This window comes from Triturus cristatus, chromosome 6 (assembly GCF_964204655.1).
Source record: "Triturus cristatus chromosome 6, aTriCri1.1, whole genome shotgun sequence".
Classification (NCBI taxonomy): domain Eukaryota; kingdom Metazoa; phylum Chordata; class Amphibia; order Caudata; family Salamandridae; genus Triturus; species Triturus cristatus.
Window position 1 is genome coordinate 468,683,588 of NC_140589.1, and position 12,173 is coordinate 468,695,760.

General features: G+C 46.8%; 1 protein-coding gene across 2 annotated transcripts in view; it reads left to right on the forward strand.

Annotated features, from left to right (window-relative positions):
- PHF3 (PHD finger protein 3) overlaps positions 1-12,173 on the forward strand; it is a 640,592-nt gene that overhangs the window by 422,421 nt on the left and 205,998 nt on the right. For both annotated transcript variants that reach the window (XM_085610899.1, XM_085610900.1), the window contains one exon: positions 2,270-2,417. In XM_085610899.1, the coding sequence (XP_085467025.1) occupies positions 2,270-2,417 (148 nt within the window). The remainder of the gene's footprint in view (positions 1-2,269; positions 2,418-12,173) is intronic.

The window sequence follows — 12,173 nt, forward strand, 5'->3', positions numbered from 1 at the left end:
CCCCACTCCTCAGATGGGGGAGGCGAGGTGAAGCACAAATCTCAGTCCCCGCCATCTTGCAGATGGGGGAACCCAACCAACCAGAGTGAGGCATATGCCCACCTCCCACTGAAGGGCGGCATAATATGGGGTGTACCTACCCCAAGGAAGGGACCCATTGGTCCCAACATTTTACCTACCTGTAACGCCCTAAATCTAGTAATTAGGGGCACCCCTGAACCTTGCCTCCTCAGACAAGCAACGAGCAAGAAGAAAAGAAGGACCGAACAGCCGTGCCGAAGCTAAGAAGAGGAGGACGCCCACTGACTTGGCCCCAGCCCTACCGGCCTGTACCCACCTCGAACCTGCAGAAGCGAAACTCCGATGTTTCCTGCAGCCAGCAACCTCAAGAACCCCAAGGACCTGCCCTTCCTTTCAAGGAAAAGCCTTTCCCTCCCTTGATCACAGGATTTGTTCACCAACAGACTCCACCACTCTGCACCCATGGCCCGAGTTCGAGTGGCCCAACCCACAAGGATGTCTCCCCGGCAATCCTGACCCAAGATCCAGTGATCCCTGACCTGCCTCAAGCCTCCAGTCGACGCCTGCAGCCTCAAGCCTGAGGGTCCCCCCAACCGCGACCAGGAGCAGGTAAGAATATCTGACCCTAAAAGACACAGCTGCACCCGACGCCCCACAACCTTGTGTGGCCCAGCCGATGGTGTCTCGTCAACCCCCAGCATCCTAACTTACTTCTCAAAGTGGTGGTCGCTCCCAGAAGACCTTTGTTCCCGAGCCTGCAGTCTGTTTGCAAACCGGAGAATCCTCAGCACTGCACCCGGCTGCCCTGGTGCAGCTGGGGGTGCTTTGAGGGTGCATCCTTGACCCTGGGATATCCCAGAGTGTAACAAGTATTTGCGTGTTAACCGATAAAACTATTTCTTCCCATAGGATAACATTGACTGTTTTCTATGAAGTGTGGAGTTGGAAAATCCGTAAAAGTCTCTAAAACTGTATACAAGTAACCAAAACGCTTTGACTTACCTGTTTACAGGAAATGTCCCATTTCAGTATCCAGGTATACTACACTGTGTAAGAAAAGTAATCTGTAAAGTAATTCACTTGACATCCTATTGAAAAGTCAATACAAAGTATATGTACAATATTTCAAAGTATTGCATTACCAGTAATTCTACTGTAATCAAATCACTTACCTGTGCCAAGCTTGCTTGGTTCTAGGAAAATAAAATAACTAAAAGAATATTTTTATACACAAACAACATTGGTCTTAGTTCAGTCTTTGAGTGTGTGACAAGCATTTGCTGATTGAGTGTGTACAACAAATGCTTAACACCACCCTCTGATAAAGCCTTACTGCTTGCCCACACTACTACAAATAGAGAGTAAGGTGCTATCTACTTTAACCTCTGCCTACCTTTGGGGTTCCACTGGACTCTCTGCACACTATGCCTCACTTTGGTAAAGTATATACAGAGCCAGCTTCCTACAGCCAGTGAATAGAAAGCAATCAAATGTGAGTGAAAAAAAGGCAAAGCCAATAGCTAGCACTGGGTGGTTAGCTTTCAGCATGTCCCAATTATGTTTGAGGAACCAGAGGCTTCAGCCTAATGAATTATTCAAGCTATGTTTTGTATAATGCCAAGGAATTAAACATATTCATTATTTTTGGTTAATTATAGCTTAAGCTTCCCCAAAGCACTGTACACAGCTGTTGCACAGATAGAAACAGAGCAATGTTCTTTCTCACGTAAAACAGACACATCACTTGCAGTAGCAGTGCAAGATTCCCCAGTACATCGAACGAAGGTCATGGCTATCAGTGCAGTAAGCACAGTGGAACCAAAACCAAGGAGTTTTATGGGCCTACTGCACCATAATTGATTGTCCTTTATTGCCAGAAAGTGACCCATTTTCATAGTCCATCCCGCTTTTTGGAAATGTTCTTGGTGCAAACCAAAGAATCCCTTTTGAGTTAGGTAGACTCCGCTTTGAGGAGCTCCAGTGGAGCACGTTGGCTGTGCCAGGGGAGGAAATGGGCAGCAGGGGTGGTAGAAGTGGGTGGTGTCATCTCAAGAAAACATTTGCGCCCCTAATTTCTATTCCATCCTTTTAGATCAGCTGCAGTGCATATTACTGCTTAATATTATCAATCCGGAAATGCCTAGCCTACCAATAATAATCACTGTTTAAGTTTTTCCTTGTTTTTTTGAATTTGTTAACCTTTGCAACATTTTGCTATTACCATAGTAATATTGTATTTTTTGTTAAGACCCAGGAAATCTGTTGCGATTGAGGACGAAACTACATTCCTTGCTCGGCTGTCCTACATCTGGAAAGGTTTTGTTAATATGCCTTCTGTTGCAAAATTTGTGATCAAGGCCTACCCAGTATCTGGTTCGCTTGAACATTTAACTGAGGTAATGTACTTCCAATACTAAATTGCTATTTTTTCAAAATGGGATCATTTGTATGCATGCGAAGTTGTTTAATTCACCTGCTGGGTGGTAGCTTGATGACACAAACAAATTGTGATGACTTTATGTAATTTTTTTGGTCTGCAGGCACAATAATAAACACATATATTTTTGGTTACCTGAGGCAAAAGAGCCAACTGCACATGATACCACATCCTTGGAAATCTGTACTGCATATAAACTTAAATTGCTTCTCAATTAATTAGATATTTTTTCACATTTCACTTTTAAGACTTAGTTTAATTTTCCTGTTTTTTTCTTACTAGAGGTATTTTTTTTTGTGGACAATTTTAAAGCTATATCAGAAATGTGGTATCTTATAGAGACGTCTAGCTGCAGATTCCTTATCTTAGCCTATCCCCAGGAGCCGGACTGTATCCAAAACATTTCCTACAGCAGTACCTCTGTGGGTCGGTAAAGAGGTGGAGGCACTCCGTAACGTCGTCGTCCACCGGCTGCGATGTCGTTAGAGTCTATATAAGCCCTCCCCTGATGAAATGACATCAGTTTCTTCTTTCCACGCGGATCCAGCGAACAGTACCTCTGGCCATTTTAGCCTACTACGACGAACCAGTGTACTTTTTCTAGAGATCGTCGAGGTCTACGATGTCGATCCCACATCCTCTTCCTATTTGTATGTGGTTTCTAGGCACGCACCCTGACTCCGAACTGCGCAGCTCAAGTCTTCAGCTTCCTTTGTCAATGTTGCAGGAGCACCACATGACGCTGTTGGCAGCGCAGTAGTTGACAGCCCTCGTCAGTGACTGTCCTCTTCTTCCTCCAAGGACCAGCTCCCAAAGTCCTTTGTTTACGAGGTCGCCTGGTAAGTCACTCCATTGGCAGTCGGCGCCACGGTCTTCCACAACTTTACCGCGTACCACAACTTTACCGCGTACACGTGATGTCCCTGACTCACCTCCTATTCCCCTGATTTCGGAGTTGGAGAGAAAATCTGGGCGACGCCTTCCAGTGTTTCCAGGCACCGAGGCGAGACTGACTCAGATGAGGAAATACTTTCTCTCCCTCCATGCCATCCTCTCTTGGTCCGCTTCCCGGCCCTAAGAAGGTCGGTAAGGCACCAACTGACTCCAAACCGGCGGGCACTCCCTTGGTGTCCGCAGGGCCCTCAGAATCCATGATCGACTGCTTCTCAGCTCCGGTGTACAGCCACTTGCGGTTGCCACCTTTGACGACTGTGTTGGATCCACGGGCACTGACCTCAGCATCACTGATTGCCCCTTCTTTTTCTCCCCTTCCTGACGCCAAGGTGGCTCAATTGACTTCGGAAATGGCGTCTCTGGATCAGTCCTCTTCGGGCTACCTTCCTTCATTTCAGAGGAGCCCCCTGCTATTTTCTCCTTGACACACAAGTATTTTGGTTAAGTGGCTGATCGCATGATTGAGCCTCCTCCGGGGTTTCAATGGGTTCTGCCCTTGGTGACGCTAGTGGCCTTGATTTCGCCTCCTCACCTCACTTTGGAGGCTAGCTTGGCTTTTGCTCAGCTTTACAGAGAGTTGACATAGTTCTGGGGGTGCAGCTCCCTTCTGTGATCCCCTACTTGGGTTGCTTTAGCAGGGCCAGCTGAGTACTGCGCCTGCGCTTTGCTTCAGTGAAACTATCTTTGGTATTCTGTTGGGCACTTGAGCTAAAACCATTTCCAGGGCCTCAGTGGACCGGTCGATAGCTTGAGTGTTTTTCCACACTGCCCAGGGTTTTTTTGCACATGGTCCCTACTAACTAGGTTACATGCGCCAGTGCTTCTTCCCAATAAACAAACCACCCAATTGGTACTTCTACCCCTTGTAAGTCCCGAGCCAATGGTACCCAGGGTACCTAGGGCCTGGGAGCTGAAGAGGGTCCTTGGGACCACCCTCACTGGGACCATGTCACTACCTTTGCTGCTTGCATGCCCTTGTGAGCGAGAAAATGACAAAGTCGACACAGCACCCTGCCTGGGTGCCATGCCAGCTAACACTGCCTGAAGGCATAGGTAAGTCACCCCTCCAGCAGGCCTGGTGCACTATACCACACGTGATGGCAAATCTACAGGAGCAGGTATGCCCCTACAATATTGGGGTCCATTTCCTAATATTATAAGTGCCAGTAAAGCCATAGAATGTACATAGGCTGGAAACTCAACAACTCGAATTCCACAGCACCATGATGGATTCACTGAACACAGGGGTGTTTGGTACCAAACTACTCCTTTCAATAAATCCACACTGATGCCAGTGTGGGATTTATTGAACAATGTGCCCAGAGGGCACCTCAGAGGTGCCCCCTGAAATCCTGCCAACCCTAGTGTGGTCTCTGACCGGCTGTTGGCAGCCAGCCACCATCAGACATGTTTCTGGTCCCCTGGGTAAAGAGCCCCTGCTCTCTGGGACCAGAAACAATACACATCCTGGGCAGAGGTGTCACACCTCCTCCAACGATGGGCCAGTGCTTGAAAAGGGGAGCTTTAAAGGCCTTTTGCCTTTGTAATGCGACCTCCAGCCTCTGCTGCTAGCAGCATACGACAACCCCCGTTTTACACCCACGCTTTGGGCGGGAATACTGGCGGGATAACTCGAGAAGAATTAGAATTTGCCCACCTCTGCCAACTCCACCCCTAACTTGGGGTAGGCGAGGTGAAGCACATATTTCAGTCCCCGCCATCTTGAAGTTAGGGGGAATCCCTCCAATCAGGACTAGGTCTGTGCTCCCCTCCCACAAGAGGGTGGCACAATAGAGGGTGTAGTCACCCCAGGTAAGGTACCCATTGGCCCTACCTACTACTCCCCTAAACCGTCCCTAATTTTAGTATTTAGATGGCTCCCCCAGACCTGGAAACTGAATCTGCGACGACCTAAGAAGAAAGAAGACGACCCTGCAGAGAATACTGAAGACTACTGCCTTGGGCCCAGCCCTACCAGCTTGTTTCCAGCTTCTGCGAACCTGTGACCTGTCTTGCAGCCAGTGACTTCTGAAAACCATGGGAGGACTGCTGCCTTCGAAAAAGACTAATCTTCTGTGGACAGCGGACCTGTCCAGAAGAAACCTACTCCAAGGACTCCATATCCCAGCAGATCCTTGCCTCCTGCCCACTCTGCACCCGATGCCCACGGCCCGAGTGACTCCCCTGTGCAGTGAAGTTTCCTCAGCGCTCCTGACCTTGTATCTAGCATTGGCTGACTGCTCCACACCTCCACGACGATGCCTGCAGTGTGAATCCAGAGGCTCCCCCCAACTGCGACCGGCTCCAGTAAGAAGACTCCAATGTCAAAATGCACCCCTACACCCTGAAGTCCTTGGGCCTTGGTGAGCTGAACCGAAGGTGCCCTTACAACCCCCTACATCTCTACTTATCTCTGCTGTTGGTGGTCTCCCTCTTGCAACATCCGGTGCCACGCCTGCAGCCTCTTTGCCAAAAGAAGAATCCCCAGTGAAAAGCATTTGACGCCCATCATCAAAATTGAACCCTGCACCCGGCTGTCACTGTGCAGCTGGTGTTGTATGTTTGATGCTGCTTTGTAGCCCCCGTGCCTAACCCTCAAAGCTTGGCCCCTACAACCGATCTACTTACCTGCAAGCAGTGTGGCTCCAGGCACCCTCTATCTCTATTGGAAAGCCTTAGGCCGAACTCCGATTTTGATCTCTGCACCCGGGAGCCCCTGTGCCGCTGGTGGTGCAGTTTAGTACTCTTATTCACAAAAGAGAGTGAGAGAAGCAGATCAGTTGCAATCTCCCAAGTACAATCGCATCACAAAAGGCAACTGCTGGTGTCTGTGTATCCGTAAGGGATATTCAGACAAATCTAAGAAAAGGGACATACGAAGAAGACAGGAAGAGTGTAAAAGGGTCCCACTGAGGTCAATTGTTAAGCCTCTGACTATCTTTGGGTGAAGGGATATCCACAGATATTGGAGAAGACGCCTTACTCACTTATCGTGACAAGCTTCATCATAGGCGTCTTTCCACACCCAGGTAAGATCGTACTACCTGGGCGGACTCAACCAAAAGATGTTATGGGAGTTCCTATATAAAATATTAACTCGTCATGCAGGGAACCAGATGAGTGAAGTTAAAAATACCTACAGTTATACCCAAACAGTAAGTTTATTCATAGGGTACCTGGGGTACTGGATAAAAACGTGATACTAAAAGGGGTTTTCTTTCTGAACGTTATTGATTCAGGTTTAAAGACGCAAATTCGGGCTGGACTGTTCCCATGAGGCACAGGGTCAGACTGATTTGCATATGGCCATGTCTGAACTGGGGTGGCAGAGTGGGCTAAAGAACGGTGATGGATCAAACCCAGATCTGTTGACTGGGTGTGAGTGTTTGATTGGTTCTGATGCTCCATCCATCACCACCCCCTTTTGTACCGCTTTGTTCGCCATAAGTTGGCAGGGTATGCTCAGACGTGAGTCCCTTGCTCACTTTGCCACTGGATTCAAGCTAGCCTGGCTGAAGGCGGCTGAAATGCCAGAAACCGGTCCTAGGAAGCTTGTTTCCAGTCCAGGGAAGGCATGGCTTGGCAGTTCGGGCTGGACTGTTCCCATGAGGCACAGGGTCAGACTGATTTGCATATGCCCATGTCTGAACTGGGGTGGCAGAGTGGGCTAAAGAACGGTGATAGATCAAACCCGATCTGTTGACTGGGTGCGAGTGTTTGATTGGTTCTGATGCTCCGTCCATCACCACCCCCTTTTTTTTTTCACCACCCCCTTTTGTACGACCAAGATTAAACAGCGCATTTCATAATGCACCAAATACACTTCTTTAAATATAGAAGAGGGGCACGTGCCGGCCGAATTAGAGACAAAATGTATAGGGACTTCCAGGCCAATCAGGATGAACCACGACATTTATAGCACCCAGCCTATTTCTAAGCGCTGAGTTTTTATTGTCTGATAATAGACCTGAGGTACGGGGAGAACGTGTTTTCCTGCTTCTATATATAGTATAGTAGCTACTGAATCACAGCTTCCACACACCCACTGTTCTTCATCCTTTCACTGCTCTCAAGATGTCCCGCCCCTTCCATTCAGGCTATAGTGCTCCTTGAAGCCGCAGAGCCCTGCACGACGCACCTTACCAGAACCCAAAACATCATTACAAGCCTTGTGCAGGAGTGTGTTTGAGACAACCAGAGGCGTCTCTCAGATGCTTTGTCAGAAGGTGTAAAAGTTGAGAGCAGAATATGCCGATGTTTTCAGCGCCCCCTCCCGACGGCGGGTGCCCAGTTCACTGGAGCAGCCCGTCCTGGCGCAGAAGAAACAAAGAGGCTTTCCGTGTCCTAATGAGGGGCTGTCCCCGCATCAGCAAAGACCTGCTAATTGCCTAGGCACGCGCTGGTAATTGCCTTCACTGCCATAATGGAGATTGTTGTCATATTAACAAGCTGCATGCACAGCCTCAAAGGAATGTCAGGAATGCAGCTGGCTTCTGGCCGCGCTGCTGCTCACTCCCGTGGACCCTAGTCCAGGGGACAGAGAACGTGAAACATGCACCCGCCTAGGTCCAATTGCGTGCTGTCGTTCTTAGAAAGACGCATGCAAAGGCCAATAGCGGGACATAAAAAAGAAAAGCACAAGCATGTATTCCTAGTTTAAAGCCCCTACTAAAGCCTCGCTGTGCAGCGCATGCACGCTGGCTAAGAACCTCAACACTGTCTCCGGTGAAACAGCACTTGTCCATTCTCTCAGATAAGTAATCAAAGGGAGAATGGATCACTTGTACCTGTATTGCCAGCGTCAGGTGTGTTTTCCAACTTAAAAACCCTCATTCACGTACAGGAGTGGTATAGCGGTATATCTTGATTCTCTGCTTCTCTTAGAACGTGAAAGCATCATCATTGGGTCTTTTTGATAATGTGCTTTCCTTCACCTGGTGGTGATAGCAGTAGTGATCAGTGATAGATGGAAAAAAAGGGAATTAAAATTTCTTCCCATTCCTTCCCAAAGAAACTTTTTTGGTAGGCGAGGAGGCAAGGTTAAAACTAGGGTGCTGCGCTTATAGAAATGTTACTGTTCTATAGCACCTCGTTGTCCATGTTAAAGGTCGACATGTTTCAGCCTTTCACTTGCCCAGAAGGGTCGGGGTGCTGTCTTCAGGACCTAGGTAAAAATGAGGTTGCTAATTTTTAAGCACTCTGGTAGGGCAGGTAAGTAACTCACCCTTCTTATTCGTGACAGGCCAATAGTACCTATAACTTATTATTCCCAAATTCGTGCTCCCTCGGAGAGCGGCGGGCTCTGTGACCTGAACCTGCAGGTCACTCAGCCTGTGCTCGCTCTAGTTACGGTGCCCCCGGTGATCTCAGATGACATGGATCTTAGGGATTTTTTCCTAGGTCCCCAAAAGCCACGTCGTAAACGCTTCTTATGCGCCATATATGATGAAATTTGGAACATATCTCAACAGGAAGCTGCAAAGAAATTGAGTAAAATTGACAGAGATAACTTAGATAAGGCTTTGGCTGTGGTTGACAATGGTATGCCTGCACTGATATCCAGGATTTATTCACTGGGCAACATTGTATATTCTGCTGTAGATATAATGGAACAGGATCTGTCCAGCTTACCATACAGGGAATCACAGTTAACATCCATTCTATCATTGCGCTCTGGTCGTGTGCCCTGGTGATATATTAACAGTATGTCTCTATTTTTCAAATATAGTCTATCAGAGAGACAAAAGAGAATGGCACCAAGAGATGCAAAATATACAATGCTGCACATTGAGAAGTTAGACCAATTACCTTTCACCGTAGCAGAATCACCGTCCACAGAATGGTTAATTCATGGCCATATAACATTGCCAGCAACAACATCCCGATTTCAATAATGCCTATAACACCACCAGATAGGCATATATGAAGCAATAGGTAAGGGCTTCATCCATGAATATTGGGAATTACCTTATAGATTTAGACGTAGGAATGGGGAGGCTGAATTGTTTCTCAGCTGTCCAGACTGCGAGACTTTATTAAATGGGTCTCTACTTTGCCAGGATATTATGCTTAACGGGGCTTGCAACTTTTCCGTTGCAAACGTATCCCGTTATTTAAAGGGTTCCCCAGCTGCCGTGATGAATCCGGTGTTCAGGCTGCTCTTAAATGGGAGTTACTGATTGCTGAATGATCAAGGTTGCTGTAGGATGCTTTCAACAAACAAATGATGGACGGAATGCTGACAATGCAGACATTCTCCCCCAGTCAAGAGATCTGGGTTAAATCCATCGTTCTTTTGCCCACTACGCCACCCCAGTTCAGACATGGCCATATGCAAATCAGTCTTGACCCTGTGCCTCATGGGAACAGTCCAGCCCGAACTGCCAGGCCATGTCTTCCCTGGACCGGAATCAAGCATCCTAGGACCGGTTTCTGGCTATCAGCCGTCATCAGCCAGGATAGCTTGACTCCAGTGGCGTAGTGAGCACGGGTCCCACGTCTGGGAATACCCATCCCACTTAGGGCGAAAAGCGTTACAACAAACAAATGATGGACGGAATGCTGACAATGCAGACATTCTCCCCCAGTCAAGAGATCTGGGTTAAATCCATCGTTCTTTTGCCCACTACGCCACCCCAGTTCAGACATGGCCATATGCAAATCAGTCTTGACCCTGTGCCTCATGGGAACAGTCCAGCCCGAACTGCCAAGCCATGTCTTCCCTGGACCGGAATCAAGCATCCTAGGACCGGTTTCTGGCTATCAGCCGTCATCAGCTTTCAGGCATCGCATATCTAGTCACAGTAAGTTCCAGGCTTACTTGTTGTATGCAAATATTACCGACCCACACAGTCGTTATGGCCTTCCTTGAATGTTTCCTTTATACGGTTTGATACTCTGGGCCGAATGAAAGCCATCCTTTTACAGAAAGATGTGCCCTTAACCTCAGCCCAAGAGACTTTTGATTGTCAGGTTGCAAGGTCCTCTGCTGAGATACAGGCACTGGTGCGAACTAACTGCCCTTTCTATTTCGGAGAAATGGTACAGCACCTATTTAAGACCATAGGGTCTGGACTGTTGAGCACCCTTTGGACAGTCTTTGGAGTGATTCCAGCTTTTATACACTCCCTTTTGAGGACACGCTAACGACATCTTTAAAGATCCGGTTCGCGCCCAAATCCTTACACCAGATTCGCTAGTGGTTTCTAATGCCTGTAAATGGGCAAACTCACACACATCGGGGGATGGCCCTCCTCCAGACAAGGAATCTAAATTAATAGATTCCTCAGGGAAAAGAGTATTCACATAAAACAAGAGCTACCCATACGTCCTTACGAACTGGATGTTGCTGATTAGCAAAAACAATGTTCATAAGGAACTCATTACTCTAATAATTGCAGTTTCTGCAATACACGGTATAGCTTGCGTGAATGAATCAAAGGCTGAAATAACATTTAGAATAGGACCTTAATTAAATTCGGTCACACAAAATTGCATGGATTAATACCGATAGAAGCCCACAAAACAGTTTATCAAACTACTCACTTCAGCCGAAATGAGTATCATTTATTTTGCATTCATCACATTTTTGTACAAACAAAACTAGAATTATCAAGGATATTTGATCCTGTATTTACACTATGTACATTTGCATTTCAGCGTGATTTGTGAACCCCAGTGAGGTGACCATAACCAATAGTGATATAAATACAGTGCTAAGAAGAAGGGGAGGTAGTGGTTATTAGTATTTACACAAAGAGGAGCACTTATCAATTATGATACAATAATTCTTAGGACGTGTTCTGCGTTCCTTAGGCTTTCTCTTTTTACTAGCCGACAAAGTTTCAACCCTTTCTTCAGGACAGGAATACTGGGGACTAAATGGAGGGAGTAGCCCTAATAGGAACATGTTAATGGGAGATTACAGTCTATTACTGACATATTGGTAACGCCCAATGAATGTGGTAGTTGAGGATAGGCTTACCGTAACATAGATAGTCACGATGGCAGTTGGTGTAAGTCAATGGCAGCCCCGATTACTGTAGATCCTATTGGTAGAAATCAGTATAATTTAATGTACCCATATGTCTTGTAATTTACTCAAGAACAACATATGGTTCGTTTGTGTGAGGCAAAAAAGTCTATTCACCAGTTGGTGGATGGTGAGTGAAAGATTCGGTATAGTTCACCAATATATCTGTAGTTCGATAAAGATTTATCAATATCAATAACAATTACATCAGTTTAAAATGATTTACTTAGAAGTAATTAAAAATCCAATCACCCGACTCTAATTCGGTGCTGAGTAACTAATAAATTCTATGCCAACCGCCAGGGAATTTAAAGTTGAGGCAATTTTCAAAGGTAGAATCACTTGCGATCTTGTCTGGAATACATTTCCAGTGAAGGCCAAACGGGTCGTTAATTTCACTCGCAATCGTAATCGGGAGTGAAAACAAAATTATAGAAGGCAAAATTGCTTCAATTGAATTTACTAATCTCTCTTAAGGGCTGGGCGCTTCCGATGGCTGTCCTAATGTGAGGACCGTGGTCGGATGCTGTAATATGAACGCCCATGTACGGATGCCGGCAGCCAAATGGCGCGTGCACCGTGCACTCACTTCAAGGCCAGTAAAGGTGTTGGCTATTGTTGAGTGTAGCGGAATGGCAGTATTAATGGTACTGTTGTATCCTTTTTGACTTTAAAACACTACTGAATAGTATTTGAGGACCACATTTATTTTTTTAGAGCAAGCCCTTT